Here is a 27,710-nt window from a genome sequence, read left to right as displayed (position 1 = left end):
AAGGAGATGGTCGAGATCCACGTCGGGTCAGAGGCCGCAAAGGCACGACTCGGTCCAATGCTGCGGCGGCAGTTGTCTCCCAGGCCGCCGCCTGATTTTCCGCCGAGTCGTGGACTAGATCCTCCGGATATGGCCCAAGCTCCATCAGGAACCTCTCAGGGTCCATCAGTCGCCTGGGACGGAACCATCTAGGTGGTTCATACACTTGGCAACTGACTCATACTTATGACGGCTGCAGTGTCCCGGGATTACATGATCCCCTTTTGCGACTCTCTGACCAGCATGTTACTAATTTAACAAGCGCTGTGATTCACTTAACCGTCGTGGCAAGAAAAGTCGTAAAAGGGAGCAGAACTCACTTAACCAATGTCCCACTTAACAACTGAAAATTTGGGTTCAGTTGCAGTCATAATTTGAGGACTACCTGTATTTTTTTGCAAGTTGCATTGAAATGCTAGCACGGTTTATTGCACATAGATGTTTTTCAGTAATGAAATCATTACTGTGGCTCAGAATGAAATATTAATGTTAACTTTGGCGAGCCGAAAGAGATACTGACTGTTCCAGACATTGGGCATTGTTGACAGTTTCCATAATGAACGCTAACTTGAAAAAAGACATGATGATGTACGAAGGATTATTGCATTGATTTAAAAGTAATGTAGGGCTTAAAAAAAAAATATCTCAGAGTGTCTTAGAATATGACCCTCTCTGCTCTGGAGGTTCTTACTACATTTGTTGTTAGTTGTGAAGTCATGTCCGACCCATCATGACCCCATGGACAACATTCCTCCAGGCCTTCCTGTCCTCTACCATCTTCTGGAGTCCATTGAAGCTCACGCCTACTGTTTCAGTGACTCCATCCATCCACCTCATTCTCTGTCATCCCCTTCTTCTCTTGCCCTCAGTCTTTCCCAGCATTAGGCTCTTCTCCAGGGAGTCCTTCCTTCTCATTAGGTGGCCAAAGTACTTGAGTTTCAACTTCAGGATCTGGCCTTCTAAGGAGCAGTCAGGGTTGATCTCCTCTAGGACTGACCGGTTTGACCGCCTTGCAGTCCAGGGGACTCGCAGGAGTCTTCTCCAGCACCATGGTTCAAAGGCCTCCATTCTTTCTTACGGTCCAACTTTCACAGCCATACATTGCAACTGGGAAAACCATGGCCTTGACTATACGCACTTTTGTTGATAGCATGTCAAACACTCATGTTTTCAAGTAGTTGCCAGGTACTGCGTGAACCATGGAAGTAAATAAAATACAGATATACCCAGTTGCTTAACGACAGTTCAAAATGACAATTGCCGGCAAAAAAATGCCCATTGGGAAGAATGTATCTGTTTTAACGACCACGTGGTTCGCGTAACCGCTGTGATTTGCGTAAACGCTGCTGTGAAAGCAGTTGTAAAATTGAGTCTGCAATTTTGGATGGAGACTGTTCAAGGGAGTGTATGGTCAATTCAGGTAGTCCTTGACTTAATGACGCCAAAGACGAATTACGACTGAAATTCTGGGCTCCTTTGGCGTCAAGGACTGACTTACACAGTCTCTATCAGAAATAGTGTGGACTTTTTTTTTGTCTAAAAGGATTCAGTATTTGTATGCACCTTTCTGAAAAATTACCTTTGTCTTCTGTTTTTATTCATGCTTAACATTGTTATGACTCTTGTAGATACCATTATTCGGAATAATGTCCTCGGACTCCGCCGATCCTTTCTACTGGATGAGGGTCATCCTTGCATCGAACAGAGGTTGGTGGGCTTCACTCCTGTTCTCATCTGCCACCGTCTCCTTTGCCTACCAAATATGGTAGGAAGCCAGCTTAGATATCTGGAGGTTGGGGAAACCCTCATTTGCCCTTAGGTGCTCCAGGGTATTGGTGCCTGCCTTAGATTTTAATTTATGGGAGGGCAAAATTTTTCAGCCAAGAGCCATACTTAAAAATTAATTACTAGCATTTGTAGCTTGTCCCATTGCTGAGGCTCTGAGCAGCCTCCATAAAACAGTAAACAATCAGGAAGTGTTAACGTGAAGCCTAAAAATAAGAATAGCACTTTACGATTCAGAAAACAACATTCAAACATTGCAAAGTAAACCATCACCTGTGCTGTAGGTCTCCATGTTGGTTGAGACCTTTTGGAATGGCCTGAAACACACACCTCACCAGGTTTCAAGTCATCTCAGAAGGTCTCAACAAATGCAGTGGGTTTTCTTTTTTACAATTTGCAACCAATCATTGATAAGGTAATCGCAGGCTGTCCCACTCATCTGTCTTCCCTTCTCTGCCTCGTTCCTGTTTACCTTGGCCAAGCCACTTCTAGGCATCAAATAAAATGACCTGCAGCTCACAAAAGGTGATGCTTGGTAATTAAAAATTGCGACTGTGAAAATGCACGCTGTAGTTACCCCAAAATTGTTGTAAACACGTGGAATATGATCTTTAAAGTCTGATAACCATGAATGCCTTTCTGAGCAAGGAGAACCGAAATCTAGAACAGTGTTCCTCAACCTTGGCAACGTTAAGAGGTGTGGACTTCAATTCCCAGAATTCCCCAGCCTGGAGAATTCTGGGAGTTGAAGTCCACACCTCTTAACCTCACCGAGGTTGAGAAACACCGGTGTAGAAACAGCATCACTGGAAAGCGAGATGATGAATTGGCCCTTTGGGATATTTCAGGACACAATTAAGAATTTTTCCATACAGAACACCGCTATTTAAAGTGTTGTGATTCCTCACCAGCTAGTGGATCCGGCAGCTGAGTCTGAGGAATCAGAGGAGGAGGAGGGGCCTGGAGTGACATTAGAGTCAGAGGAAGGCTCTGGGGAGCTCCAAGACTTACAGTCGGATGAGGAGCCTGGCTCCTCTACTTGCGCTCAGGCTGAGACACAGCTGTGCTGGGAGCCTGAGTTGGACAGCGATGAAGAACAGCTGGGACAAATCCCGGATGCACGAATGCGCAGGAAAGAGAAGCGAGTAGGACAGAGGAATGCAATGGGGCGGCTCCAAAGGCAAAGGAGAAGGCATTAGGAAGCTACGCCTTGGCTGAATTATAAAAGGGAAGGTGTGGGAGGTGCTGGTTGCCGAAGGCAGCCGTTCATGTTGAAGATCGAGTTTCTGTGGACTGTGTTTGTTTGCCTTGGACATTGACTCAGGTCTGTGAGAATAAGGGGGGTTGTTTTTTTCTTGCGGTTCCTGCCTGTTTCTTGGAAGAAGGGTTTCTTCTTGTGAGCATAACAGGGACTCACGTAGGCTGGGACAGAACATAAAGATCCGTTTTCTTCTTTGTCTTCCTTCCCTTCTTCTTCTCCAGGCACTTTAATGGAGTTGGGTATCTCCCCTATTGTGACTTCGGGCCTCATTATGCAACTGCTGGCTGGAGCCAAAATCATTGAAGTGGGCGATACGCCGAAAGACCGGGCCCTGTTCAACGGTGCTCAGAAGTGTGAGCATTAATTTCAGTTCCTTAATAGAACTTTCATTTTTTTCCTTGGGAAATGCAGCAGTTAACTACTTAATGCCTGTATGGTTTTAGTAAGGGGGGATGATTGGTGCTCTCTGAGCTGGGTGGTTTTCTTGCAGACGTCTCATGATCCAACTACGTAACATCTTCAGTGCTAGAAGGGTGAAGGGGTTGCTCTCTGTTTACATGCAATATAACACCACTCCTTTCTAGCACTGAAGATGTTACCTAGTTGGGTCATGAAAGGTCTGCGAGAAAACACCAAGCTGAGAGATCACTAAGAACCTTACCATCCACCACCTCCTCCTCCTCCTGCTCCACTCTGCAAACACCATTCTCTTCTAGCACTGATGATGCTTCCTAATTGGGTCTTGAAACATCTGCAAGAAAACCAGCAAGCTCAGAGAGGACCAAGGACATCCTTCTCCCCCTCCTCTTCCTCCACCTCCACCTCCATCACCACCTCCTCCACTCCACAAGTCCCCCTTCCTTCTAGAATTGATGATTTTACTTAGTTGGGTAATAAAATGTCTGCAAGAAAACCACCATGGATCCCACAATCCTCTCCCTTCTCCTCTGCAAACTCCATTCCCTTCTAGCACTCATGAATTTGCCTAGTTGGGTCATGAAATGTCTGCAAGAAACCCACCAAACTCAGCACCAAGGACCTCCTCCTCTACCACCACCACCATCACCTTCTCATCCCTTTCTCCTCCTTTACTGCACAAACCCCAGTCCCTTCTAGCACTGATGACATTACCTAGTTGGGTCATGAAACATCTGCAAGGACACCACCAAGCTCAAAGAGCACCAAGGATCCCCCAATTCTCCTCTTCCTCCTCCTCCTCCTCCGCCTCCTCTCCACAAACCCAACTCCCTTCTAGCACTGATGATGTTACTTAGTTGGGTCATGAAATGTCCGCAAGAAACCCACCAAGCTCAGCGAGCACCAAGGACTCCACACAGACCAACCTTGAGCTACAGATATTCTCTTCTATGTGTACATGATTGTTTGTTGTCTTGTTTCAGTGTTCGGAATGATAATTACTATTGGGCAAGCTATCGTATATGTCATGACGGGGATGTACGGGGATCCTTCCGAGATGGGGGCGGGAATCTGTCTTCTGATTATAATCCAGGTATGTTCTTAAATAACATAAATAGCGCTACATTTTTCTTTGCTGGCCCTTGTTTGTGTAGCTTCCAATGTGTACGCGGGCTAAGGAGGCCGGGAGGGTCTAATGCCATATATGGCAAATCAGACAATTTGAAAGCGACAGATACATATTGCAAGGCCTACCATGCTCTCATGTACGGAAGGCTTAACTATTTTTTTGAGGGCTTGTCGATCCTTCAGGGCAGGGGTCTTGGCCACTTTACGCCTTGTGGACTTCAACTCCCAGAATTCCTCAGGCAGCATGACTGAGTTGAAGTCCACAAGTTGTAAAGTGGCCAAAGTTGGGGACCCCTTGCTTTAAAACGGGTAGTCAACTTTGGCTCTTTTATGACTCGTGGACTTCAACTCCCAGAATTCCTGAGCCAGCCACGCTGAGGGGAAAGGGAGAGGTTTCCAAGCTGAGCCATGCTGGCTCAGGAATTCTGGGAGTTGAAGTCCACGAGTCATAAAAAAGCCAAAGTTGACTACCCCTGCTTTAAAAGGAGACATTCCTTCATCGCAGAAAGCTTCAATGAAACGAAGCCGTTGTGGGTTCTTCTGGTTTCTTGGCGATGAGATCAAGTAGTTTCATGCAGCGATGGACGCCTTCTGTCAGCGTGAGTGTCAGGGGCGAAGATAAGCAATAACAGCCTCCTGTAATTTCCCACGTTCCACTAAAACCAGGGGCCTTCAAACTTGGCCCTTTTATGACTTGTGGACTTCAACTCCCAGAATTCCTCAGCCAGGTACTCTGGCTGAGGAATTCTGGGAGTTGAAGTCCACAAGTCATAAAAGGGCCTAGTTTGAAGACCCCTGCGCTAAAATCTCCTCAGGAAGCATCTAGTTTTCCAGAAGAAATCTGAACAAGATGGTGCAGTGTCGAACGTTGGACAATTCTGCCCTTGCTGATCAGAACACCAAATTGTTTCCGCGTCTTATTTACAGTCGATTAGGCCAGAACTGAATACAGGTAGTCCTCGACTTAACAACCGCAGTTGATCCCAGAATTTCCGTTGCTAAGCGAAACGCTTGTTAAGTGTCCCATTTTACGACCTTTCTTGCTACCGTTTTTAAGTGAATCACTGCCGTTGTTAAGTTAGTAACAAGGTCGTTAAATAAATCTAGCTTCCTCATTGCCTTTGCTTGTCAGAAGGTCGCAAAAGGGGATCACGTGACCCCGGGACACTGCGACCGTCATAAATATGAGTCAGTTGCCAAGCGTCTTGAGTTTTGATCACGTGACCATGGGGATGCTGCAATGGTTGTAAGTGTGAAAAATGGTCATAAGTCACTTTTTTGGTGCTGTTGTAACTCTAAACCAGGGGTCTTCGAACTTGGCCTTTTTATGACTTGTGGACTTCAACTCCCAGAATTCCTCAGCCAGCGTGCCTGGCTGAGGCATTCTGGGAATTGAAGTCCACAAGTCATAAAAGGGCCAAGTTTGAAGACCCCTGCTCTAAACAGTCACTAAACAAACTGTTGTAAGTCAAGGACTACCTGTATATCCCAAACTCTGGATGGCACCATTCTTAAATTGTCTGTTCTTCTCTAAGCAGTCATGTTTCAAAGTAGGGAAAAAAAAGTTTCAACTTGGTTGAGTTCTCCTACCCAACCAATAGCAGCTACAGAAAATTCGTGTGTCGTGTGGTCTCCCTCCAATCTAACGTTTCTACTTTTCTGAATTTCTTGATAAAAGAAGCTTTGGGATGCTTGATCTTACCTTTTAATCCTTAAAATAATGAAGTACTCAAATCAAATGTGACCTTGTTGGTGAGACTGAAGGAAGTAAGGAAGGTTGACATTTAGGTAAACACTTTGCTTGCCCTATTAAAGGCACGTGAATTATTATTTTTTTCTTCAGTTGCTGCGCAAAATACTTTCTAGGCAAGTCAGTTTATCAGATCATCTTAAAATATGTGTTATGTTTCCTGAATTTGAGTTTGATTTAACACAGTTGCTCAGTTTTACCTCTTGCCTGAATCTTCTCTGAAAAAAATTGTAATTTTCAGTATAACGGAAGGACACTGTTGTTATTTTGAATTAATGAATTGGGTTTTCTCCCGCAGGCCATATCAAATTAATTTCATTAGTCACTTGTAAGGTATCAGCTGAAAGACCAGTGGCATAAAAATTGTTTCTAAGTAACCTAATCTTTGACTATATATTCACTAAACCTAGAAATACATCAGAATTTTGTTTATGGTGATGTGTTCCGGGAATGCTTAAGAGTAGCTTAAAATTATTCTCTGTGCTATAATTTACGATTTATTAGGTGCTACTGAAGAAATAGGATTAGATCTCCACCAAAAACAAAAGAGCTTAGAAAAGAGAAATAGTTAACAAGTTGTTTTGCCACACACACACACCCAAAAAAATTTTTTCCCAAGGAACTTCCAGAATTAAGAAAAGTTGGTTTTCGTAGTCACCTTTTCAGAGTTGATCCGACGATCAATATCTGGCCTGCTGGCTGATTTGCTCTGTTCTCAAAAGCCAAGCAGATCCCATTAGCGCTTAGATGGGAAATATAGGAAAGATGGGAAACTGTAAAATAAATAACCTTAGAAAAGCAACATAAGACCTGTCCCTATTACTAACCTGTGACTATTGCTACAAGCCAGGGGTCTTCAAACTCGGCCCTTTTGTGACTTGTGGACTTCAACTCCCAGAATTCCTCAGCCAGGCACGCTGGCTGAGGAATTCTGGGAGTTGAAGTCCACAAGTCATAAAGGGGCCAAGTTTGAAGACCCCTGCTATAAGCCAAGAGGCAAATTCCTTGTGTGTGTCCAATCTCACTTGGCCAAGTAAAGTATTCAAGTCAAGTCAAGAGTTGACTTTTCTCAGTTCTTAGCCCAGCTAAGGGCTATGGTTGGCTCAGGAATTCTGGGAGTTGAAGTCCTCAAGTCATAAAAGAGCCAAAGTTCCCCACCCCTGGGCTATGGCATCCACAGGATTTTGGTACCGGTAGCTACCCCCCAAAAAAGGTTAGCAAGGCAAGCAAAGCCCATAGCCGCTGCAGCACGGATGGCAAGTATGCTTTACTTCTGAGCAAAGTACGAGGGGGGTTTCGAGCACAGAGTTATGGACCTCTTGGAATTCCCCCCCACAGTTGTTTGTTGCTGGCTTGATAGTCCTGCTGCTTGATGAGCTTCTGCAAAAAGGCTATGGTTTGGGGTCCGGCATTTCCCTCTTCATTGCCACCAACATCTGTGAAACCATTGTTTGGAAGGCTTTTAGCCCTACTACCATTAACACTGGCAGAGGTATAGTACCTTTTCTCACAGCTGATGTCTTGATCGGTTGCATGCTTTGTCAGCCTCTTGGTGGAGAGCAGCCGTGACCTAGAATCAGGCATGAGAGGTAGCCCTAGATCGGGTTTTTCAAACTGTGTTCTAGAGGACCTTACAAACTGTTCTAGAGGACCCTACAAATTCTGTTCTAGGGGACTCAACAAACTGCATTTAGAGAACCCTATAAATTGTGTTCTAGAGGACCCTACAAATTCTGTTCTAGGGGACTCTACAAACTGCATTTGGAGAGCCCTATAAATTGTGTTCTAGAGCAGTGGTTCTCAACCTTTTTAATGCCGTGACCCCCAACCGGTCGTAAGTCGAGGACTAAACCGGTCGTAAGTTGAGGACTAAACCGGTCGTAAGTCGAGGACTAAACCGGTCGTAAGTCGAGGACTAAACCGGTCATAAGTCGAGGACTTTCCCTGCCCGGGAGCGCCGCACATGCGTGGTTCCACCCCCTGCGCCGGCCGAGGCGTAGCTGGCAAGCGGCAGAGACAGAGCAGGCCGACCACCAGCTGGCCCAGCTCAAGGGAGGTAAGGCACCCGCCGGAAAAGGGGGAAAAAAATGGCGGACAGCCTTGCTTGGCGACCCCCGTGAAATGGTCGATCGACCCCAAATGGGGTCCCGACCCATAGGTTGAGAACTGCTGTTCTAGAGGACCCTACAAAGTGTGTTGTATGGAACTCTACAAACCATTTAGAGGACCCTACAATCCATGTTCTAGAGGACCCTACAAATTGTTCTAGAGGGCTCTACAAATTGTGTTCTAGACGAGGACTCTACAAACCGCTTTTAGAGGACTACAAATTGTGTTCCAGAGGACTCTACAAATTGTGTTCTAGAGGACTCTATAAACTGCTTTCTAGAGGACCCTACAAACTGTTCCAGAGGATCCAGCACTTCCAGCAGAACTCAAGAGGGTTCCATGAGAAGCTAAGGTCAAAAAAAATCCCACCAGGTTCACTCGGACACAACTCATTTTCTACCACTAAAGTTTTGTCTCTTGAATCAGGAAGTGCCAGGAATTTTTGTTTTTCCTCAAACAAGGTCCACAGCCTGGAAAAGTTTGAAAAACCCTGATCTAGATCACTGTGTGTTGCAAAAAAAAAAGACAGGAATCTGGGGAACACGTTGGCCACCTTTACTTTGTACTTGGGCAGAAGGTGGCAAGGGTTTTTTTTGTCTACAAGGTGGATTTGGGTGTAGGAGCCTTCCCCGTTTCAGAAATTTCCCAAACTGGGGTATCCCAGGGTACCACCAGGTAACACACAATACTCAACATCTGTCAGACACTGCATGAACTACAAACTTAGGGGTGTCAGGAAAAAAACTTCTTACTGAAACACTAAAGGATGGTGTGAACCAAGAAATTTTGGAAACCTTCAATCATGTCACACTCTCTAGAATCCTGAAGAATCCAGATAGGAAATCTGGAAATGCCCCTTAAATCATCTGTCAGTCTTTTTGTCATGTTGCTGTTATCCCAGAAGGAAACACAGTGGACAGTGACTGCTTCAACAGCCATCACAATTGCACAAAAACCGTCTGTAGATGAATCGTCTCAGATGGTGGGTCCGAAGCATGTCCGTAATCTTTACAATAGGGGCAGCCCTCGACTTACGACCACAATTGAGCCCCAAATAATTTATTGCTAAGTGAGATTTGCCCCATTTTACAACCTTTCTTGCCACCATTGTTTAGTGAATCCCATAGGCCAGGGATAGGCAACCTTGGCTCTTTTATGACTGGTGGACTTCAACTCCCAGAATTCCTGAGCCAGCCACGCTGAGGGGAAAGGAAGAGGTCTCCAAGCTGAGCCATGCCGGCTCAGGAATTCTGGGAGTTGAAGTCCACCAGTCATAAAAGAGCCACGGTTGCCTACCCCTGCCCTATACCATTTCAGAAAAATGGTTGCCCAGTCTCTTTTTGAAAACCTCCAGCGATGGAGCTTTTTCAAGAAGCAACTGGAATTTCTTGTTTCTCTTTGAAGACATTTAGTTTCTCATCCAAGAAGCTGAAGAAGCGAAACGTCTTCAAAGAAAAACAAGAAAGTCCAGTTGCCTCTTGAAAAAGTACCTTCGGGACAACCATGACCTGAATGACTGAGAATCTCCACAGACGTTTCCTCCAGTGATGGAGCACCCACAACTTCTGGAGACAAGCAGTCCCACCAATTAATTGATCAGGGTTTAAAGAACAACAAGAGTTGGAACGGAACCTTGGGGGTCTTCTAGTCCAACCCCCTGTTCGAGCAGGAGACCTTATACCACTTCAGACAAATGGCTGTCCAGTCTCTTCTCAAAAACCTCCAGTGTTGGAGCACCCACAACTTCTGAAGGCAAGCCGTTCCACTGATTAACTGTTCTCAGTATCAGGAAATTTCTTTTTTAGTTCTAGGTTGCTTCTCTCTTTAATGATCTTCATCCCTTGCTTCTTGTCCTGCCTTCAGGTGCTTTGGAGACCAGGTTGACCTCTCTCTTCTCTGTGGCAACCTTTTAAATACAGGAATGCTGCTATCATGTCCCCCCTAGTCCTTCTTTTCTGTAGATTAGCCATACCCAATTTCTGCAACGGTTCATCATGTCTTTTAGCCTCCAATCCCCTAATAATTTTTTTTCTCTTCTCTGCACTCTTTGGAATCTTAAATCTTGGAAATGTCAAAGCACATACATTTATTCCCCCCTCACCTTTATTTTCCAGGGAACCAGGGAGGGTCCCTTCCACACCCCTGTTCTTTCCGAGAGCTGAGATGTCCTTTGTCTGCCTGTTGCCCTGTCTCTCAACTATATTCCCATATACAGTAGTGGCCAAAATTGTGGAAACCTTTTGGGAAAAACGTACAGTAGAAATGCCACCTTTGGTCAAGTTTCCACCATTTTTTCTTCTAATTTCTTTATAACTGCAGCCTTGTTCACTGAATAATACTATTTTACATCGCTTTCTGGGCGACCAGTCAACTCTTTGCACAGTTGCTTTAATTTTGTTACGTTTTGCAAGCTCACTAAATGAAAGAACACAAAAAAACCCCAACCAACTTGATAGCCATCACATAACACAGCGGTTCTCAACCTATGGGTCGCGACCCCATTTGGGGTCGATTGACCATTTCACGGGGGTCGCCAAGCAAGGCTGTCCGCCATTTTTTCCCCTTTTCCGGCGGGTGCCTTACCTCCCTTGAGCTGGGCCAGCTGGTGGTCGGCCTGCTCCGTCTCTGCCACTTGCCAGCTACGCCTCGGCCGGCGCAGGGGGCGGAACCACGCATGCACGGCGCTCCCGGGCAGGGAAAGTCCTCGACTTACGACCGGTTGGGTAGTCCTCGACTTACGACTGGTTTAGTCCTCGACTTACGACCGGATGGGGGTCGCGGCATTAAAAAGGTTGAGAACCACTGACATAACACACCGACAAATGTCCTCCTCTCAGCTTCAATACATGACATCAATCACTGGATCCTACTGTGATCTGATTGGCTCCTTGCCAAAACAAGATGACACCCGATTGGCTCTCTAAACACTCGTGCTCATTGGCTACAGTCAGATGAAGGAAAGCTACCTGAGATCAACCTAAGCAAGTTGTGCTTCCTTTTCCTGGCTATTGGGCTATAACATTTCATAGAATGCAGTACAGATAATTGAACAAACTATGTTGCATTACATTCTTGATTAAATTATCTTTCCACTAATATATAATTTTATGGTACTTCTACCCCCAAAAAGTGGTGTTATTAGCCATCAAACCTCAAAAATAGACTTTTCCCAAAAGGTTTCCACAATTTTGGCCACTACTGTAGACCCTTGTCCAAGTAAAACATCACTCCGCTGAAGGGAAGGATCACTTCCTGTTGAGTAGAGGGTTCCTCTTGATGATGCTGAGGAATTGGGGGAAGATTTGGGGCCTCCCCCAAGAAATATTCCCGAGACCCTGTCTTTTGACACGCTTTCTGTACCTCAGTGCTCGTTGTGATAATGTGTCCAGTGTCCTAGGAGAGTGTGCATGCATGTCCAGCGTCATGTGAGCATTTGGCTTGCACGAAACGTTGCTTGGTAAGTCTCGGAAAAAGAGTATTTGCGTAAGACCTTAGTGCAATTCATTTTAAGCCTACCAAGTCCGTATCTTTGAATAATTACAGCACCCCATTACAGGCAAGTCCTCGCCTTACAGCCACAATTGAGCCCACCCAACATTTCTGTTGCTAAGCGAGACAGCTGTTAAGTGAGCTTTGCCCCCGTTTTGCCACTTTTCTTGCCACCGTCGTTAAGCGAATCATTGCAGTTAAGTTAGCGGCCAGGTTGTTAAGTGAATCCGGCTTCCCCCATTAACTTTGCTGGTCGGACGGTCGCAAAAGGGGATCACGTGACCCCGGGACACTGCGACCGTCATAAACGTGAGTCAAGTTGCCAAGGGTCTGAATTTTGATCACGTGACCCTGGGGAGGCTGCAGCGGTCGTTAAGTGTGAAAAACGGTCCTAAGTCGCTTCTTTCCGTGCCGTTGTAACTTCGGAACTGCTGTAAGTCGAGGACTGCCTGTAATTCCTCCTCTTCTTTGAATTCTGCATGAGTTCCATTCGGCTGTTTTTGCGGTGCTCCTGCGCCAAAGTTGTCGCCCCTCCTATGCCAAAGTGACCTTGTTTGTGGTTTTCGGTCCATCCAGGTACGGAATTTGAAGGCGCCGTCATTGCCTTGTTCCACCTCTTGGCCACGCGAACCGACAAAGTCCGGGCTCTGCGGGAAGCCTTTTACCGCCAGAACTTGCCCAACCTGATGAACCTGATCGCAACCGTGTTTGTGTTTGCTGTAGTCATCTACTTTCAGGTAAGGGGCGTCTGTGCCGGGGGGGGGGGGGGCGTTGAAGAGACTGGTGTTTTACGACCGGAGGAAATGCACTGAAAAGTTTCTGTTGGCGTAAAATCAGAGAATGCCTTTTAGATTCTCTCTGATGTAGAAATGAGGGTCACCCTTAGGAAGAGTGATCCCAAATTCACACTCCTGGCTATACATTGCTTCCTTTCTAATTCTGATTTTCTAACTAGAAAATTCTTTCTAGTTTTAGCCGTGGGGGGCTTGGTGTTTTCTGAGCTTGATGCTAGCACTGATGATGTTACCTAGTTGGGTAGTGAAATGTCTGCAAGAAAAATGACCAAAATGGCACAGTGGGACCCCATGGTCGTCGTCGTCGTCCTCCTCCTCCTCCTCCTCCTCCTCCTCCTCCTCCTCCTCCTCTCTAGCACTGATGATTTTACTTAGTTTGGTCAGTGAAACCTCTGCAAGAAAAACCACCATAGCACCAGAGACCCTACAGTTCAACCCTGAGCTATAGATATTTCCTTCCATCACTATTTCATTTTGTCAGAACTAAGTTGCATCCTTTGCACAAAACGTGCTGGGTGTTTGTTTCAGTAACAGAATATTGTTATCAAGATGGGATAAGCAGAACCTTTGAGGTTGGTTGACTTAGTTGTCTTCTAGTTTATGGTAAAACTGGCAAGTGGGAGAAAAAGTCAGCTAGATCTCTCTACCTAGAGCACACAGATAGGACGAAGTCAAAAGAAGCTGGAAGGTCTGGAGAAATTGGTCAGCTGAAATTGCAAGTTGCCCGGATTGCTGAGAGGGAATGGGATCCACTTTGCCAGCCGGTGACCGCCTTTGCTCCTCTCCCCCGCAGGGATTCCGAGTGGATCTCCCAATCAAGTCTGCACGCTACCGGGGGCAGTACAGCAGCTACCCCATCAAGCTCTTTTATACGTCCAACATCCCCATCATCCTTCAGTCCGCCTTAGTGTCCAACCTCTATGTCATTTCCCAGATGCTGTCCGTGCGGTTCAGCGGCAACTTTTTAGTCAATTTGCTTGGGCAATGGGCGGTAAGTATCCAGCTCTTCCTCTACCGCAGTGGTGGCGAACCTATGGCACGTGTGCCAGAGGCGGCACTCAGAGCCCTCTCTGTGGGCATGCACACCATGCCCCGGAGATGGCAACCGTCCCTCTTCAACCAGCTGCCCGCTAACTCACCGAGGTCCCACGTGGCTGGATGCATCCCAGCACGACTGGTTTCCCTCCCACCTATCCCATCCCATCCCTCCTGGCCTTGCATTCTCTCCTTTTCCCATCACCTCCTCAGCTGTCGGCCGGCTGTCCAGCTGAGAGGCAGCTTCTCTGAACTGCTGGGGGCGGGCCGCGGAGCCCCAGAGTGCGCTGGTCGAGGGGCCGGCAGGCTGTGGCTGTTGACGGACACTGTCGGCCCCCATGCGCTCGCTGGTCTCTGTGCGGGGGCCGATGGTGTCAGGCAGCAGCTGCCCCGGCCCCTGCCTCGCCTTGCCCTGCGACAGTGGCATCCCCGCCCTGCCTCACCTTGCTTCGTCTCACCTCCTGCCCACCACCCCACCTGCCGGAGACCCCCTGGATATCCCCCAACCCTGTCCGGCCCCCACAGGTGTCCCTCCCCACGAGCAACATCGAGGTGACCATGCCCACCTTGGCCACACCCACCCAGTCTGCCATGACCGCCACGCCCACCCAGTGGGCCACGCCCACCCGGCAATAAATAAGTGGGTTTGGGGTTGCAGTTTGGGCACTCGGTCTCTAAAAGGTTCGCCATCACTGCTCTACCACACAGGTAGTCCTCGACCTACGACCATAGTTGAACCCAAGATTTATGTGGTTGAGGGAGACAGTTGTTAAGTGAGACTTTCCCCCATTTTACGACCTTTCTTTCCACGGTGGTTAAGTGGATCACTGCAGTTTTTAAGTTAGCAGCTCGGTTGTTAAGTGGCTTCCCCCATTGAGTTTGCTTGTCAGAAGGTCCCAAGAGGGGGGTCACATGATCCTGGGACACTGCGACCGTCATAAGTATGAGTCGGTTGCCAAGTATCTGAATTTTGATCATGTGACCACGGGGATGCTCCAACAGTCACAAGTGTGGAAAATGGTCATAAGTCACTTTTTCCAGGGCTGCCGTAGCTTTGAACAGTCTCTAAATGAACGGCCGAGGACTATCTGTAATAAAATATATACCAGACTGCTGTCGTACCTGGTTGGTTTGTTTTATTGGTTAAAGTTAGAAAGTTAAAGAGAGGCAAAGTTGCCAAATTTTAAAAACGAGCCACGCCGAGGATGGCAGGGTGAGGTGTGAACCCAGCCAGCGATTCCCTGCCACTCTGAACTGGAAGACAAATAAAAACACTAGTCCTCAATGTCTTAAATACAGTATGTTCTTAGCGGTAAAAAAAAATAATTATAAGCTTAAATATAAGATACTAGATATTAAGAGAAGGGAGGAAGTATCAAATGTTGAAATAAATGTTGATTATTAAATGTAAGATATTTGGAAATTATTAGAAAATAAGAATGTTATATTGTACTGGTAATTGGTTGATGTAAGATGGTGAGAATCCAAATAGATAAGACGTGTATCCTGAATATTAGATCACGTGATGAATTGTGATAAAGGGAATTGGGATTAATTAAAACTTGGGAATTATAAATACTAAACGTTAAAATTTAAATATTAATGGGAAACTAAAAATTGGGGGAAACTAACCAGGACATTGATTATCTAAAAAGATTGAATGTAAAAACAACTCGGATATGTATAAACAAAAATTACTGATAAATGTAAGAAAAGTTATTTTTATCTAATCGATATAGTAAGAATTGTATTAATTTAAATGCGAGACAGTGAATACCAAGGGGAAAAGAGAGGAAATATTTAATGTAATAGTTTGAGATCTGTACTAAAGATATTTGTATGTTATTGAATTATTAACCAACTCAGCCGCCACATTGCTTTTCAAATATTTAAATGTGAAAATAGAAAATCAATTAAAAAAATTTCAAAAAACAAACAAAACCAAAACGGTAATCCTCAACTTACAACAGTTCGTTTAGTGACCGTTCGAAGTTACAACAGCACTGAAAAAAGCAACTTAGGACTGGTTTTCACACGACCGTTGCAGCATCCCCACGGTCACGCGATCAGGATTTGGGCATTTAGCTACTGACTCACATTTATGACGATCACAGTATCCCGGGGTCGCATAATCCCCTTGTGGGACCTCCTGACAAACAAAGTCAACGGAGGAAATCGGATTCGCTTAACGACCGCATGATTCACTTAGCGATGGCAGTGATTCGAAACAACCAGGGCAAAAGGGGTGGTAGAATGGGGTGAACATCACTTAACGAGTGCCTCGCTTAGTGGCGTAAAAGTTTGGGCTCCGTTGCAGTCTTAAGTGGAAGACTACCTGTATTGCCTTCAAAGTAGCGGCGTTTTACTTTGGGGTCTGCAAAGAGGGGGGGATCTTCACGTTTTCATTCTCTCCTTTCTAGGACGTTAGCGGGGGTGGCCCAGCGCGCTCCTATCCGGTCGGGGGTCTCTGCTATTACCTCTCCCCGCCGGAATCCATGGGGGCCATCTTCGAGGATCCGGTCCACGTGATTGTGTACATTATATTTATGCTGGGCTCTTGTGCCTTTTTCTCGAAAACGTGGATTGAAGTATCCGGATCGTCTGCAAAAGACGTAGGTGGTTTCTTTTCATATCTTTTCTTTTCTTTCTTTCTTTCTTTCTTTCTTTCTTTCTTTCTTTCTTTCTTTCTTTCTTTCTTTCTTTCCTTCCTTCCTTCCTTCCTTCTTTCTTTCCTTCCTTCCTTCCTTCCTTCCTTCCTTTTTCTTTTTCTTTTTCTTTCTTTTCTCTCTCTCTTTCTTTCTCTCCCCCCCGCCTGCATCCCTTCTACGCTCTCCGGCACCTGGTCCCTGGATTCTCCCTTGTGGATGCCTAGCCTGGCATCCATTTGACACCCAGGTATTTTTGTAGGTCGCCAAGCAACTGAAAGAGCAGCAGATGGTAATGAGAGGCCACCGAGATACATCCATGGTTCATGAATTAAACCGGTAAGGAGATCCGAAATATGTCAACTTGAAGGGTCCTCGGTGCTCTCTAAGTTTGCTTGTTTTCTGGCAGACATTTCGTTACCCAAACTAGGTAACATCTAGCACTGATGATATTATCACCATCACCTCTTCCTCTTCCTCTTTTCCTGCAAGCCCCACTCCCTTCTAGCACTGATGATGTCACCTAGCTGGGTCATGAAATGTCTGCAATGTAAAACGTAAAAGTGTGAGATGGCTTAGATGGAAAAAATAAGAATTAAATCTGTCCATGTAAATGTAATTAATCGTTGAGAAAATCTTTTATTAGTAAGAATATCTAGAGTTTGATGGGAGAAATGAACCAAAATAAGGATTGTGACAGGATTTATGATAAGGCAGCCAAACTGACTGAAAAGAAAAGAAATACTATACGAATATGATTATTATTTTTTTAGGAATATTGGAAAAATTATATATTTAATTGTTACTCATCAAAACAATAAGGATTGTATTAACTCAATGTTTGCAAAAAAAAAAAAAGGATATTTGGGGGAAAGAGGAAATCAACCAAAATTAATATATGGAACACAGATTATAGAAATTAATTGTTAAGGATTGTTTCACAAATGTAACCCAGGCAACACACTGTTTACTAATTATTGAGTGGCTTATGTTTTGTTGAAAAATAAATAAAAAATATATCTAAAAAAAGAAACAGAAACGTCTGCAAGACAACTACCAAGCTCAGAGAGCATCCAGGACCCCATAGTCCTCCTCCTCCCTTCTAGCACTAGGCACAATGACACAAATGTGAGTAGATTTGAATTAAAGCAGGTTTTGTTCCATTTAGGTACATCCCGACGGCAGCTGCCTTCGGAGGATTGTGTATCGGGGCTTTGTCGGTCCTGGCTGATTTCCTTGGCGCCATCGGCTCCGGCACCGGCATTCTGCTTGCGGTCACCATTATTTACCAATACTTCGAGATCTTTGTCAAAGAACAGGCCGAGGTTGGAGGCGTGGGTGCTTTATTTTTCTAAACAGGCCGGTACCGCCTGGCTTGTGAGAAAAAAGGGGAGACCTCCTCTGACGTCATCTGAATCCAATAATGCCATTTTAAATTTGTTTTTCTTTTTGGTCTTTTTGAAACAAAGTGCTCTGTCACCCCCATTTGCTCACAATGGGCTTGCGCGCAGCTTCGGAACCGGCTGCCTTAAAAGAAATCAAAGTTTACATTGTCTTGGTTAAAAAAAGAAAATCCAAATATATATATATATATCTATCTCTCTCTCGTGTGGCCTATAACGTTGGAAAGCCCAGCTCTCCTTCTCCAACCCTCGCGTGAAGGAATGGCGGGTGCCCATTTTGTTAACATTTTTGCACACTCCGTGGTGGGATTCAAGATACCTACGCACATCTGACGCCCGTGGCAAGGAGTTGGGTGGCTCCAGATGGCAACACTTGAGCTCATTTCAAAAGCATATGTCCCTTTGTTCCTTAAAAATCTATATTTTACATGAATTTACTTTTATATATTCCAAGAAAAACACACACATACACATGCCCTCCCTTGCACCTTAAGGCCCTCTTTGAAGCAGGCATCTCAGCCCCCAGACTCAGAAGTTAAGACCAAGGCAGGAGATCATGTCAACCGTCACACATTTGTGAATTCGCTCCCACCGAAACGCGAGGGATGGGAGAACCTGGATGTGGGGGCTCCAGGTTTGTGCCAGCCCCTTGGAGACTGTCACGCTGTGAGCCTGGGGTGTCTTTCAGACATGGGGGGGGGGGGGGGAAGCAGGGAAGAAAGGCCCTGAGCTGCTTGAAAAAAGTAAATTAAAATAAAACAAAACAAAAAAACCCACAGCCAAGCAAAATTGTTGGTCTTCAAGGAGGAATGGCTTGGGCTGATAACAAACTGAGCCTTTGTCGAGCTTCTTTGCGGCAACGTAGCCCATGTAAAACATTATAGACATTAAAGTTATTTAATTAAAAGCTCATCCTTGCTTTTTTTTTTTTTTTTTACAAGATGGCTTCCCTTGTCGCTCCCTGAGGTAAAAGGTGGCGCGTGTAGATAGTCCTTGACTTGCTACGGTTTGTTTACATCATCGGCACTGAAAAAAAAGAGACTTGACGACTGTTTTTCACACGCTGTTGTAACATTCCCCACAGTCGCATGATCAAAATGTGGGCACTTGGCAATCGGTTCGTATTTATGACGGTCGCGGCCTCCCGGGGTCACCTGATCCCCTTTGGCAGCCGCCTGTTGAGCACAGTCAACGGGGAGGCCAGATCCACTTAACAACCGGGTTACTAACTGATCAACTGCAGTGATTCACTCAGCAACCGTGGCAAGGCAGGTCGTAAAACAGGGCGGAAGTTAGCGACAGAAATTTTGAGCTCAATTGTGGTCATATGTCAAGGACTGCCCGTACCAGGCCCCTTCTTCCAGTTTTCCCCCACTGAGCAGTCCTGTGAGGTAGGCTGGGCTGGGAAAGGGTCTGGCTCAAAGTCCTCCTGAGAACTTCCATGGCTGAAGAAGACCTCGGGGTCTCCTCAGCCTTGGAACCCCCCCCATTGCCCACCACCCCAGGGTTTCTCAAACCTGGCAACTTTTTAAGACTTGTGGACTTCAACTCCCGGAATTCCTTGCTAGAGGCAGGGAGATTACGGGCAGCCTCTGATGACCTGCAGCTCTCCAGAGCTCTGGAAGTTCTGCCTCTTGGGTAGATCAACCATTTATGGGTACCAAGAAAGATGGGACCGGTTCCGTGCATTGTCCATTAAGGAGAAGAGAAGCTTGATGAAGTTCAAGAGCTTCACTTTTGATTTAAAAAAAAAAAACAGTTGGCCAAGCCCATGGGTAGGCAACCTTGGCTCTTTTATGACTCGTGGACTTCAACTCCCAGAATTCCTGAGCCAGCATGGCTCAGCTTGAAAACCTCTCCCTTTCCCCTCAGCATGGCTGGCTCAGGAATTCTGGGAGTTGAAGTCCACGAGTCATAAAAGAGCCAAGATTGCCTACCCCCTGGCCTATCTGCATTAAAAAAAAATTAAATTGGGTCACTAAATCCCTCTAGCATTTTAATTTTATAAAAAGGGAGGCTAGGAAGTATACAGTATATGTGTGTATGTGTGTGTTTGTGTAGGCTTGTATGTATTTGTCTATATACACAAACACACATGCACAAACAAAAATTGTCTTTCCTGCATTGCAATTCCCTAGAACAAGGGTAGGCAACCTTGGCTCTTTTATGACTCGTGGACTTCAACTCCCAGAATTCCTGAGCCAGCATGGCTCAGCATGGAAACCTCTTCGTATCTCCTCAGCATGGCTGGCTCAGGAATTCTGGGAGTTGAAGTCCACGAGTCATAAAAGAGCCAAGGTTGCCTACCCCTGGGCTAGGCCCAGGGCAAAACAAGACCCAATCCACAGTCTGTCTTGCCAGCTACTCAACCCACCAACCTCGCAGTTCTAAAACTTAATAGACTGGAAAAGAGAGTAAGAAGACCTTTATTTTTCCACCAATTATTCCAATGAACTTGAATTAAGTAAAAAAATTATGCAGGAAACCGCTCGGTTATATTATTCAGAGCAAAATTTCTTGAAGGTCTCTAGAACGTGAGTTCTAGAACTTCATGAAGGGCACCTGGAAGGGCTGGTCTGTCGCGTGCCGCAGGGCGAGTGCGTAAGCGTACAGCTTGGCATCCACGATCAGGTGTTCCTCGGCCACCAGTTCTGCAGAAAACACACACAAACACACACACACACGCACTTTAAAGAGGACATCCAGGGGCGGTCTTCCATTCAAAGGGCTGTGGATGATGGTTTTCATTAACACAGGTGGTCCTCAGCTTAACAGCAGTTTGTTTAGTGATCAAAGTCATGGGCACTGAATAAAATGTAACTTGAGACCGTTTTTCACCCTTAGCGACCGTTGCAGCATCTCCACAGTCACTTAATCCAAATTCAGATGTTTGGCAACTCATATTTACGACGGTCGCAGCATCCCGGGCTCACGTGATCCCCTTTGGCGACCTTATAAGCGAAGCCAAATTCACTTAACAACTGGGTGACTAATTTAACCACTGCAGTGATTCCCTTAACAAATCTGGCAAGGCAGGTCGTAAAATGGGGCAAGCCTCACTTAACAAATGTTTCACTTAGCGACAGAAAGGTCGGGCTGGGAAGTCAAGGACTACCTGTGGAGGCGTATGGGCTTATATGCCTTGTGATAATGGTTCATTATACGTGCAATTGATTGTCTCCGAACGCCAGACTTCGAGTGGGCTTTCCAGATCCCCTTTCTAAAAATGCATCTGGATTTTTCACACATGTCCCAGATGTGAGAGAAGGGATCTCACTGAGATTATAGCTCCTTATAATAATAATAAAGTTGGAAGGGACCTTGGAGGTCATCTAGTCCAACCCCCTGCTCAGGCAGAAAACCCTATACCAGTGGTGGCGAACCTATGGCACACGTGCCAGAGGCGGCACTCGGAGCCCTCTCTGTGGGCACGCCTGCCGTCCCCCCAGCCCCACCTCCACCCGTAGCCCCCTCCTCACCAGCAGTCCCCCAGAGGAGAGTCGCCTCCGGGCGCTGTCCACGCGGAGCAGCGCAGCCAAGGACATGGCAGCCGGGCAGCGGGGACAAGACTCCGCCCTCGTTCCCCGTTGCATGCAGATGATGCGGGGCGTGGGCGGAAGGTGTGACTGCCACGGCGCTGCGGCGGGCCGTGGAGGCAGTGGGTGGCCCTGCGGGCAGGCGGGAGCACAGACGGGCAGGGGTAGGGATGGGGAGGGGAGGGGCAGGGCAGGCAGAGCAGGGGGGCGGTTTTTGGGCACTCGGTCTCTAAAAGGTTCGCCATCACTGCCCTATACCATTTCAGACCAATGGCTGTCCAGTCTCTTCTTAAAAACTTCCAGTGTTGGAGCATTCACCGCTTCTGGAGGCAGGCTGTTCCACTGGTCCTTCAGTCAAATGATGGGAAAACTTCATTACATCAGATAGACCAGGGGCCCCCAACCTTGGCAACTTTAAGACTTGTGGACTTCAACTCCCAGAATTCAAATTTGAATTCAAATTCAAAATGCAAAGCTGGCTGAGGAATTCTGGGAGTTGAAGTCCTACAAGTCTTAAAAGTTGCCAAGGTTGGAGACCCCTGAGATAGACCGTGCAAATATTTTGTATTACCATGCAAGGTTTGGGAAGAGAAGGATGTGCTTGTAAAAAACAACAACAGGTAGTCCTCAACTTAACGACTGCAACTGAGCCCGAAGTGTCCATTGTTAGGTGAGTTTTGCCCCATTTCATGACCTTTCTCGCCAAAGTTATTAAGTGAATCCCTGCCATTGTTAAGTTAGACACAAGGTTGTTAAGTGAATCTGGCTTCCCCATTGACTTTGCTGGTCAGAAGGTCACAAAAGCGGATCACATGAGCCCGGGACGCTGCGACCGTCATAAATATTTCCCAGTTGCCAAGAGTCCTAATTTTGATCACATGATCATGGGGACGCTGCAACGGTCGTTAAGTGTGAAAAACGGTCACGAGTCTCCTTTTTCAGCGTCGTTATGAGTTTGAACGGTCACTAAATGAATTTGTTCTAAATCGAACAATTCCTGTTTTTCCTAAACTGCGGCCTCGACAGGTTTGCAGTCGTTGAGATCCATTTCCAGGTTTACATTTCAGATTATTTTGAGCAGGTTTGGCTCCAGCCGGACCTGGCAGAGATGTTTCATTGCCTGAATATGTGTTTTGAAATTTCCTATTCTGTCCTGTTCTGCAAGACAATGGGAGGTGGTGAACTCCATTTCAGCAATCACGAGCTTGCAGGGTGTGTGATGCACATGGGTGTTACACATGGAGTTGCAAAGTGCAATCCTTTGCACACCTCCTGCAAAATCCCACTGAATTCAACGAAGGCTGTTGCAAGCTAAATAGAATATTCAACTTCTCACCCTGACAATACCCTTTTTTAAAGGTGGAAAATATTCTCCTACAGGTCTTCTAAGGATTACCACCATGGTGGGGTTTGTATACCCATCCAGGCACTCAGAGAGCAAATGTTCCACAAGTTCCTCCATTTTCCTCCATATATTAATTCAGAAGGACTTATCCCATCCCATTCAACAGGTACTGAATTCAAATCTCAGTGTATACCAGGCGTAGTCAACCTTGGCTCTTTTTTGACTCGTGGACTTCAACTCCCAGAATTCCTGAGCCAGCTGTGTTGGCTCAGGAATTCTGGGAGTTGAAGTCCACGAGTCATAAAAGAGCCAAGGTTGACTACCCCTGGCACTGTATACAAACTCTATGCTAAATAAGGAAGTTAACAGAAATAACAGAATAATGGAGTTGGAAGGGAGGTCTCCTAGTCCAACACCCACCCACCCCCTAACCTCCAGTGATGGGGAAGGAAGGAAGGAAGGAAGGAAGGAAGGAAGGAAGGAAGGAAGGAAGGAAGGAAGGAAGGAAGGAAGGAAGGAAGGAAGGAAGGAAGGAAGGGAAAAAAAGAATAGCAGAATACAGAGTTGGAAGGGACTTTGGAGGTCTTCTACTCCAACACCCACCCATCCCCTAACCTCCAGTGATGGGGAAGGAAGGAAGGAAGGATAACAGAATAACAGAGTTGGAAGGGACCTTGGAGGTCTTCTAGTCCAACCCCCTGCTCAAGCAGGAAACTCAATACCATTCCAGACAGATGGTTGTCCGATCTCTTTAGGTTGATTCTTGCAAGGAAACTTCAGTTCCACATCTGAAACAAGCTTTCCATCCATATTTCCTTACCTTCAATTCTCTGCATTAAATCGTTCTTTGGTAGCGTAACAACTTCCACAAACTCTGAAGAGGGAAAAACAAGAAAACTGGAGGTTATGGAGCTGATGCCATCATCCATCGTCCATCACCACAAAAGGGCCTCTTTCGGTCACCTTCATGAAGTAGTACCAATAAAGGAGAATATTTGTAGCTCAGGGCTGAACTGTGGGGTCCTTGGGGCTCTCTGAGCTGGGTGGTTTTCTTGCAGATGTTTCCTTAGCAAAGCAAAAACATCTGCAGGAAACGGCATCTTCCCAAACCAGGTGTCAAAGCTGCTAACATCGGATGTTCTTGCTTTGACAACGTATGGAGATGCAGCCATTTTCCTTCTTATGTTTTACTCTTAGAATTAGAGTTAGATGATACTGGGGGGGGGGAGGAATGTGCATGGGAGTTTAGTCAGACATAACAATATTGTAACTAGTGTGAGAACCAAGGTTTTTTAAATAAGAGATGATAAGAAATGGTGGCTGGAGAACTGGAAGGAAAGCCTGCATTTCAAACTAATTGGAGAACGTGATTTATGACTGTTAATTAGAGGAGGGAATTGTGCTTTGATACTATGTGCTCAGGGGAGGGGAATTCAGATTTTGGCTTGGCCTATGTACTGCTACTCGAATAAAGATCCTTTAAGGTAAACAATGCCTCAAAGTTCTTTGAAGAGTTTCACCTGTCGGAACAGGTTTCTAAGTTGGAAATATTTTTTTAAAAAACAACAACAACTTGTATTCCCCTGATCCCTATATATTGATAGTCCTCGACCACAATTGAGCTCAAAATTTCTGTTGCTAAGCAAAACAATTGTTAAGTCAGTTTTGCCCCATTTTACAACCACAGTTGTTAAGAGAAGTTAACAACACAGCTGTTAATCTGACTTCCCCATTGTCTTTGCTTGTCAGAAGGTCGCAAAAGGGGATCACATGACCCGGGACATATTATTATTATTATTATTATATTTAAATTTATATCCCGCCCTTCTCCTCGCGGACTCAGGGCGGCTGACAATCAATTAAAATACATAAATGACAATTACAGATTTAAAATTAATTAAAAAGAAATATTTTAAACATAGTCCAATTAAAATATAATTAAAACCGTCATAAGTGTGAACCAGTTGCCAAGCGTCCAAATTTGGATCAGGTGAGCACCGGGATGCTGCAACCGTCGTTAAGGGTGAAAAACGATCAGAACTCACTTTTTTCAGTGCTGTTGTTAACTTTACACAATCACTAAATGATTTGTTCTAAATTGAGGACGGCCCGGACATGCGTTACCCAATTACTAACAAAGACCAACGTGGAGGATGACCTCAAAAAAACATACAATATCTGATGGTGAAGGATTTTAGTGAATGAAAAAAAAAGAGGGGCGAATCCAAACCAGAAGCTGGAATTCCAAAGGAAATTGAGAATATTCATCTCGGATCATCCAGGCAAAATGAACTTAATCAGGTAACGTACCTCCTTCCTCTGTAGGGGAAAAACAGAAGAGAAATGTCACAAAAATGAGATCTCAGTGGGTTCGAATTGTGTGTGATCTGCATGAAGGGAGATCACTCTCAGTAGTGACACTCAACACAACCCTGAATGGTTTCATGCCTTTTCTTGCTGCAGGTTTAAGGATAACTGCCTCTATCGGGGTCACCCATGGTATGGAAGTAATAATGAGGTCCCCAACCCTAGGCTGTAGCCCACAGGTATTCCTAAAAGGAGTGAGGTCAAAATTTGGGGGGCTGCGTAGCGAAGGATCCTAGAGATAAATTAAGTGCCTTAAGTTAACTTTGAAAATGTGCGGACTTATTGTATACTAAGCCTTAACCATCATCCCAGTTTTGTGACCCTAACCCAGGGGTAGGTAACCTTGGCTCTTTTATGACTCGTGGACTTCAACTCCCAGAATTCCTCAGCCAGCCATGCTGAGGGAAAAGGGAGAAGTTTCCAAGCTGAGCCATGCTGGCTCAGGAATTCTGGGAGTTGAAGTTCACGAGTCATAAAAGAGCCAAGGTTGCCTACCCCTGCCCTAACCATTGCACAGATGTCATGCCATCATCTGAACAGCTAGTCCTCGAGTTACGACCAAAATGGAGCCCAACGTTTCTGTGGCTAAATGAGACATTTATTAAGTGAGTTTTTCTCCCGTTTTACGTTTTTTCTTGCCACAGTTGTTAAGTGAATCACTGCAGATGTGAAGTTAGTAACACGGCTGTTAAGTGAATTTGGCTTCCCCCGATGACTTTGCTCATCAGAAGGACGCAAAAGGCAATCACGTGACCCCCGTCATAAATATGAATCAGTTGTCGAGCATCCGAATTTTGATCAGGTGACGAGGATGCTGCAACAGGTCGTAAGTGTGAAAAACAGTCATAGGTCACTTGTTTCAGTGCCACTGAACGGTCACTAAATGAACGGTCGTAAGTCAAGTTACCTGTACACCAAAGGATTCAAGATATTAACGCTGCTGAACACCGACTGCAAAAAGATGATCGTCCACTAGATGGCAGCAGAGATTAAGCTTATTCTGTATCTCTGCTGCCATCAAGTTATCTGTAGATGTTTAGGGCCTTGACAACCGTGCGTAGCCTTTATCTAAAACAGCGGTCTTCAAACTTGGCCCTTTTATGACTTGCGGACTTCAACTCCCAGAATTCCTCAGCCAGCGTGCCTGGCTGAGGAATTCTGGGAGTTGAAGTCCGCAAGTCATAAAAGGGCCAAGTTTGAAGACCCCTGATCTAGCTCCAATAAATATGCCCCCAAATTTAATAAAAATCCATTGGACCTTCACGGAGCTTCAGCCTTGGAAACGTTAATTTGGTAGAAGGAAAAAAAAAGGAAAGGAAAGTTAACAAAACACTCACCGGGCTTTTGTTTTGGCTTCAGATTGACAGGTAGGTCTCCGTTGATGGTGACGGTTGCAATGTGTGACGCACAGTTTGTCAGCCCGGGATCTAAGCATAAAGCTATGGAAAGCATCAACACTCAAGTTACACAGAAAAGAAACCCTCATTGAAGAAAAAAAATTACACAATTTTTTGTACTCGTCCTTCCCAGGATCTTGAGAAGGTACACATAGCCACTCCCTTATTTTATCTGCATATTTGTAGGGGAAGGAGCACCAGAACCTGGGGGTGGAGTCAAAAGAGGGTTCAGCCTAGAATCTCTATGTAGCCACAAGTTAACTCTCTTGAAATCAGTTGACTCCAAGCAGGTGCTAAGCGTTAGTTGAGAAGATTCCTAGCAGTGTAGAGGCGTGAGTAGCAATACATCTGTTTCATTGGACCCTCCCGTGTGAACGTGATCTTTTGTGCCTGACAATATTAGTTTGTATAACTTCAATTATAAGAATATGACTGGCCCAGGATCACATGGTGAGTTTCATGGCTAAGTGAAAATGAATTTGCCTTTCTTAATATCTTATTGACAACCTTGTGGTTGTCAATAATCTTTACAGCACCGTTGTAAAAGTAACTGAACCTGCTACTAATTAACGCAAGCACCTACAGCCTCATATGAAGATCCTCAAACTGTTAAGTGATATTCTCCCTAAAAGACATCCTGAAGGTCAGCAAAACTGTAGTAAGAGATCTTGGAGTCCTAGTGGACAATAACTTAAACAGGAGTATACAGCAGTATACAGCAGCAGCCAAAAAAGCTAATAGAATCCTTGGTTGTATAAACAGAGGCACAGAATCAAAATCACGTGAAGTATTAGGACTGCTTTATAAAGCCTTAGTAAAATTACACCTGGAATAATGCATCCAGTTTTGGTCGCCACTTTACAAAAAAGATGTTGAGACTTCGGAAAAAGGGCAGAGAAGAACAAGTAAGATGATTAAAGGCCTGGAGACTAAAACATATGAGAGACGATTGCAGGATTTGGGTATGGAATAAGGGGGAAATGGTAGCAGTCTTCCAGTATTTGAGGGGCTGCCACAAAGAAAAAGGGGTCAACCTATTTTCCAAAGCACCTGAGGGTAGGACAAGAAGCAACGGATGGAAACTAACCAAGGAGAGGAGCAGCCAGGAATTAAGGAGAAACTTCCCAACAGTGAGAACAATTAACCAGTAGAACAATTTGCTTCCAGAACTTGTAGATGCTCCAACACTGAAGGTTTTTAAGAAGAGATT

General features: G+C 45.4%; 2 protein-coding genes across 2 annotated transcripts in view; one reads left to right on the top strand and one right to left on the bottom strand.

Annotated features, from left to right (window-relative positions):
- The first annotated feature begins 1,667 nt into the window (after positions 1–1,667).
- Positions 1,668–17,882, top strand: SEC61A2 (SEC61 translocon alpha 2 subunit). Its single transcript, XM_015826553.1, has 9 exons — positions 1,668–1,746; positions 3,307–3,438; positions 4,486–4,595; positions 7,719–7,872; positions 12,555–12,715; positions 13,566–13,763; positions 16,228–16,419; positions 16,715–16,791; positions 17,621–17,882. Exons 1-9 carry the CDS (start codon positions 1,686–1,688, stop codon positions 17,805–17,807), a joined length of 1,272 nt encoding a protein of 423 aa, XP_015682039.1. The 5' UTR covers positions 1,668–1,685; the 3' UTR covers positions 17,808–17,882.
- A 2,383-nt stretch (positions 17,883–20,265) lies between these two features.
- The window catches only part of NUDT5 (nudix hydrolase 5), a 33,554-nt gene continuing 26,109 nt past the window's right edge, over positions 20,266–27,710 (bottom strand). Inside the window, exons 7-10 of the mRNA XM_015826552.2 lie at positions 26,441–26,542; positions 25,047–25,055; positions 23,557–23,610; positions 20,266–20,506 (exon numbers count right to left, since the gene is read on the bottom strand). Coding sequence (XP_015682038.1) covers positions 20,397–20,506; positions 23,557–23,610; positions 25,047–25,055; positions 26,441–26,542 — 275 coding nt within the window. The 3' untranslated portion in view covers positions 20,266–20,396. The remainder of the gene's footprint in view (positions 20,507–23,556; positions 23,611–25,046; positions 25,056–26,440; positions 26,543–27,710) is intronic.

This window comes from Protobothrops mucrosquamatus, unplaced genomic scaffold (genome assembly GCF_001527695.2).
Source record: "Protobothrops mucrosquamatus isolate PMUCROS unplaced genomic scaffold, P.Mucros_1.0 scaffold3178, whole genome shotgun sequence".
NCBI classification, from domain to species: Eukaryota; Metazoa; Chordata; class Lepidosauria; order Squamata; family Viperidae; genus Protobothrops; species Protobothrops mucrosquamatus.
The sequence above is the reverse complement of the archived record's forward strand: the minus strand, read 5'-3'. Positions and strand labels throughout refer to the sequence as shown.

Coding starts and splice junctions, on each gene's coding strand:
- SEC61A2 (XM_015826553.1), top strand. CDS start 1,686: ATGTCCTCGGACTCCGCCGATCCTTTCTACTGGATGAGGGTCATCCTT. Junction 12,716..13,565: donor CTGTAGTCATCTACTTTCAG/GTAAGGGGCGTC, acceptor TCTCCCCCGCAG/GGATTCCGAGTGGATCTCCC. Junction 16,792..17,620: donor ATGGTTCATGAATTAAACCG/GTAAGGAGATCC, acceptor TGTTCCATTTAG/GTACATCCCGACGGCAGCTG.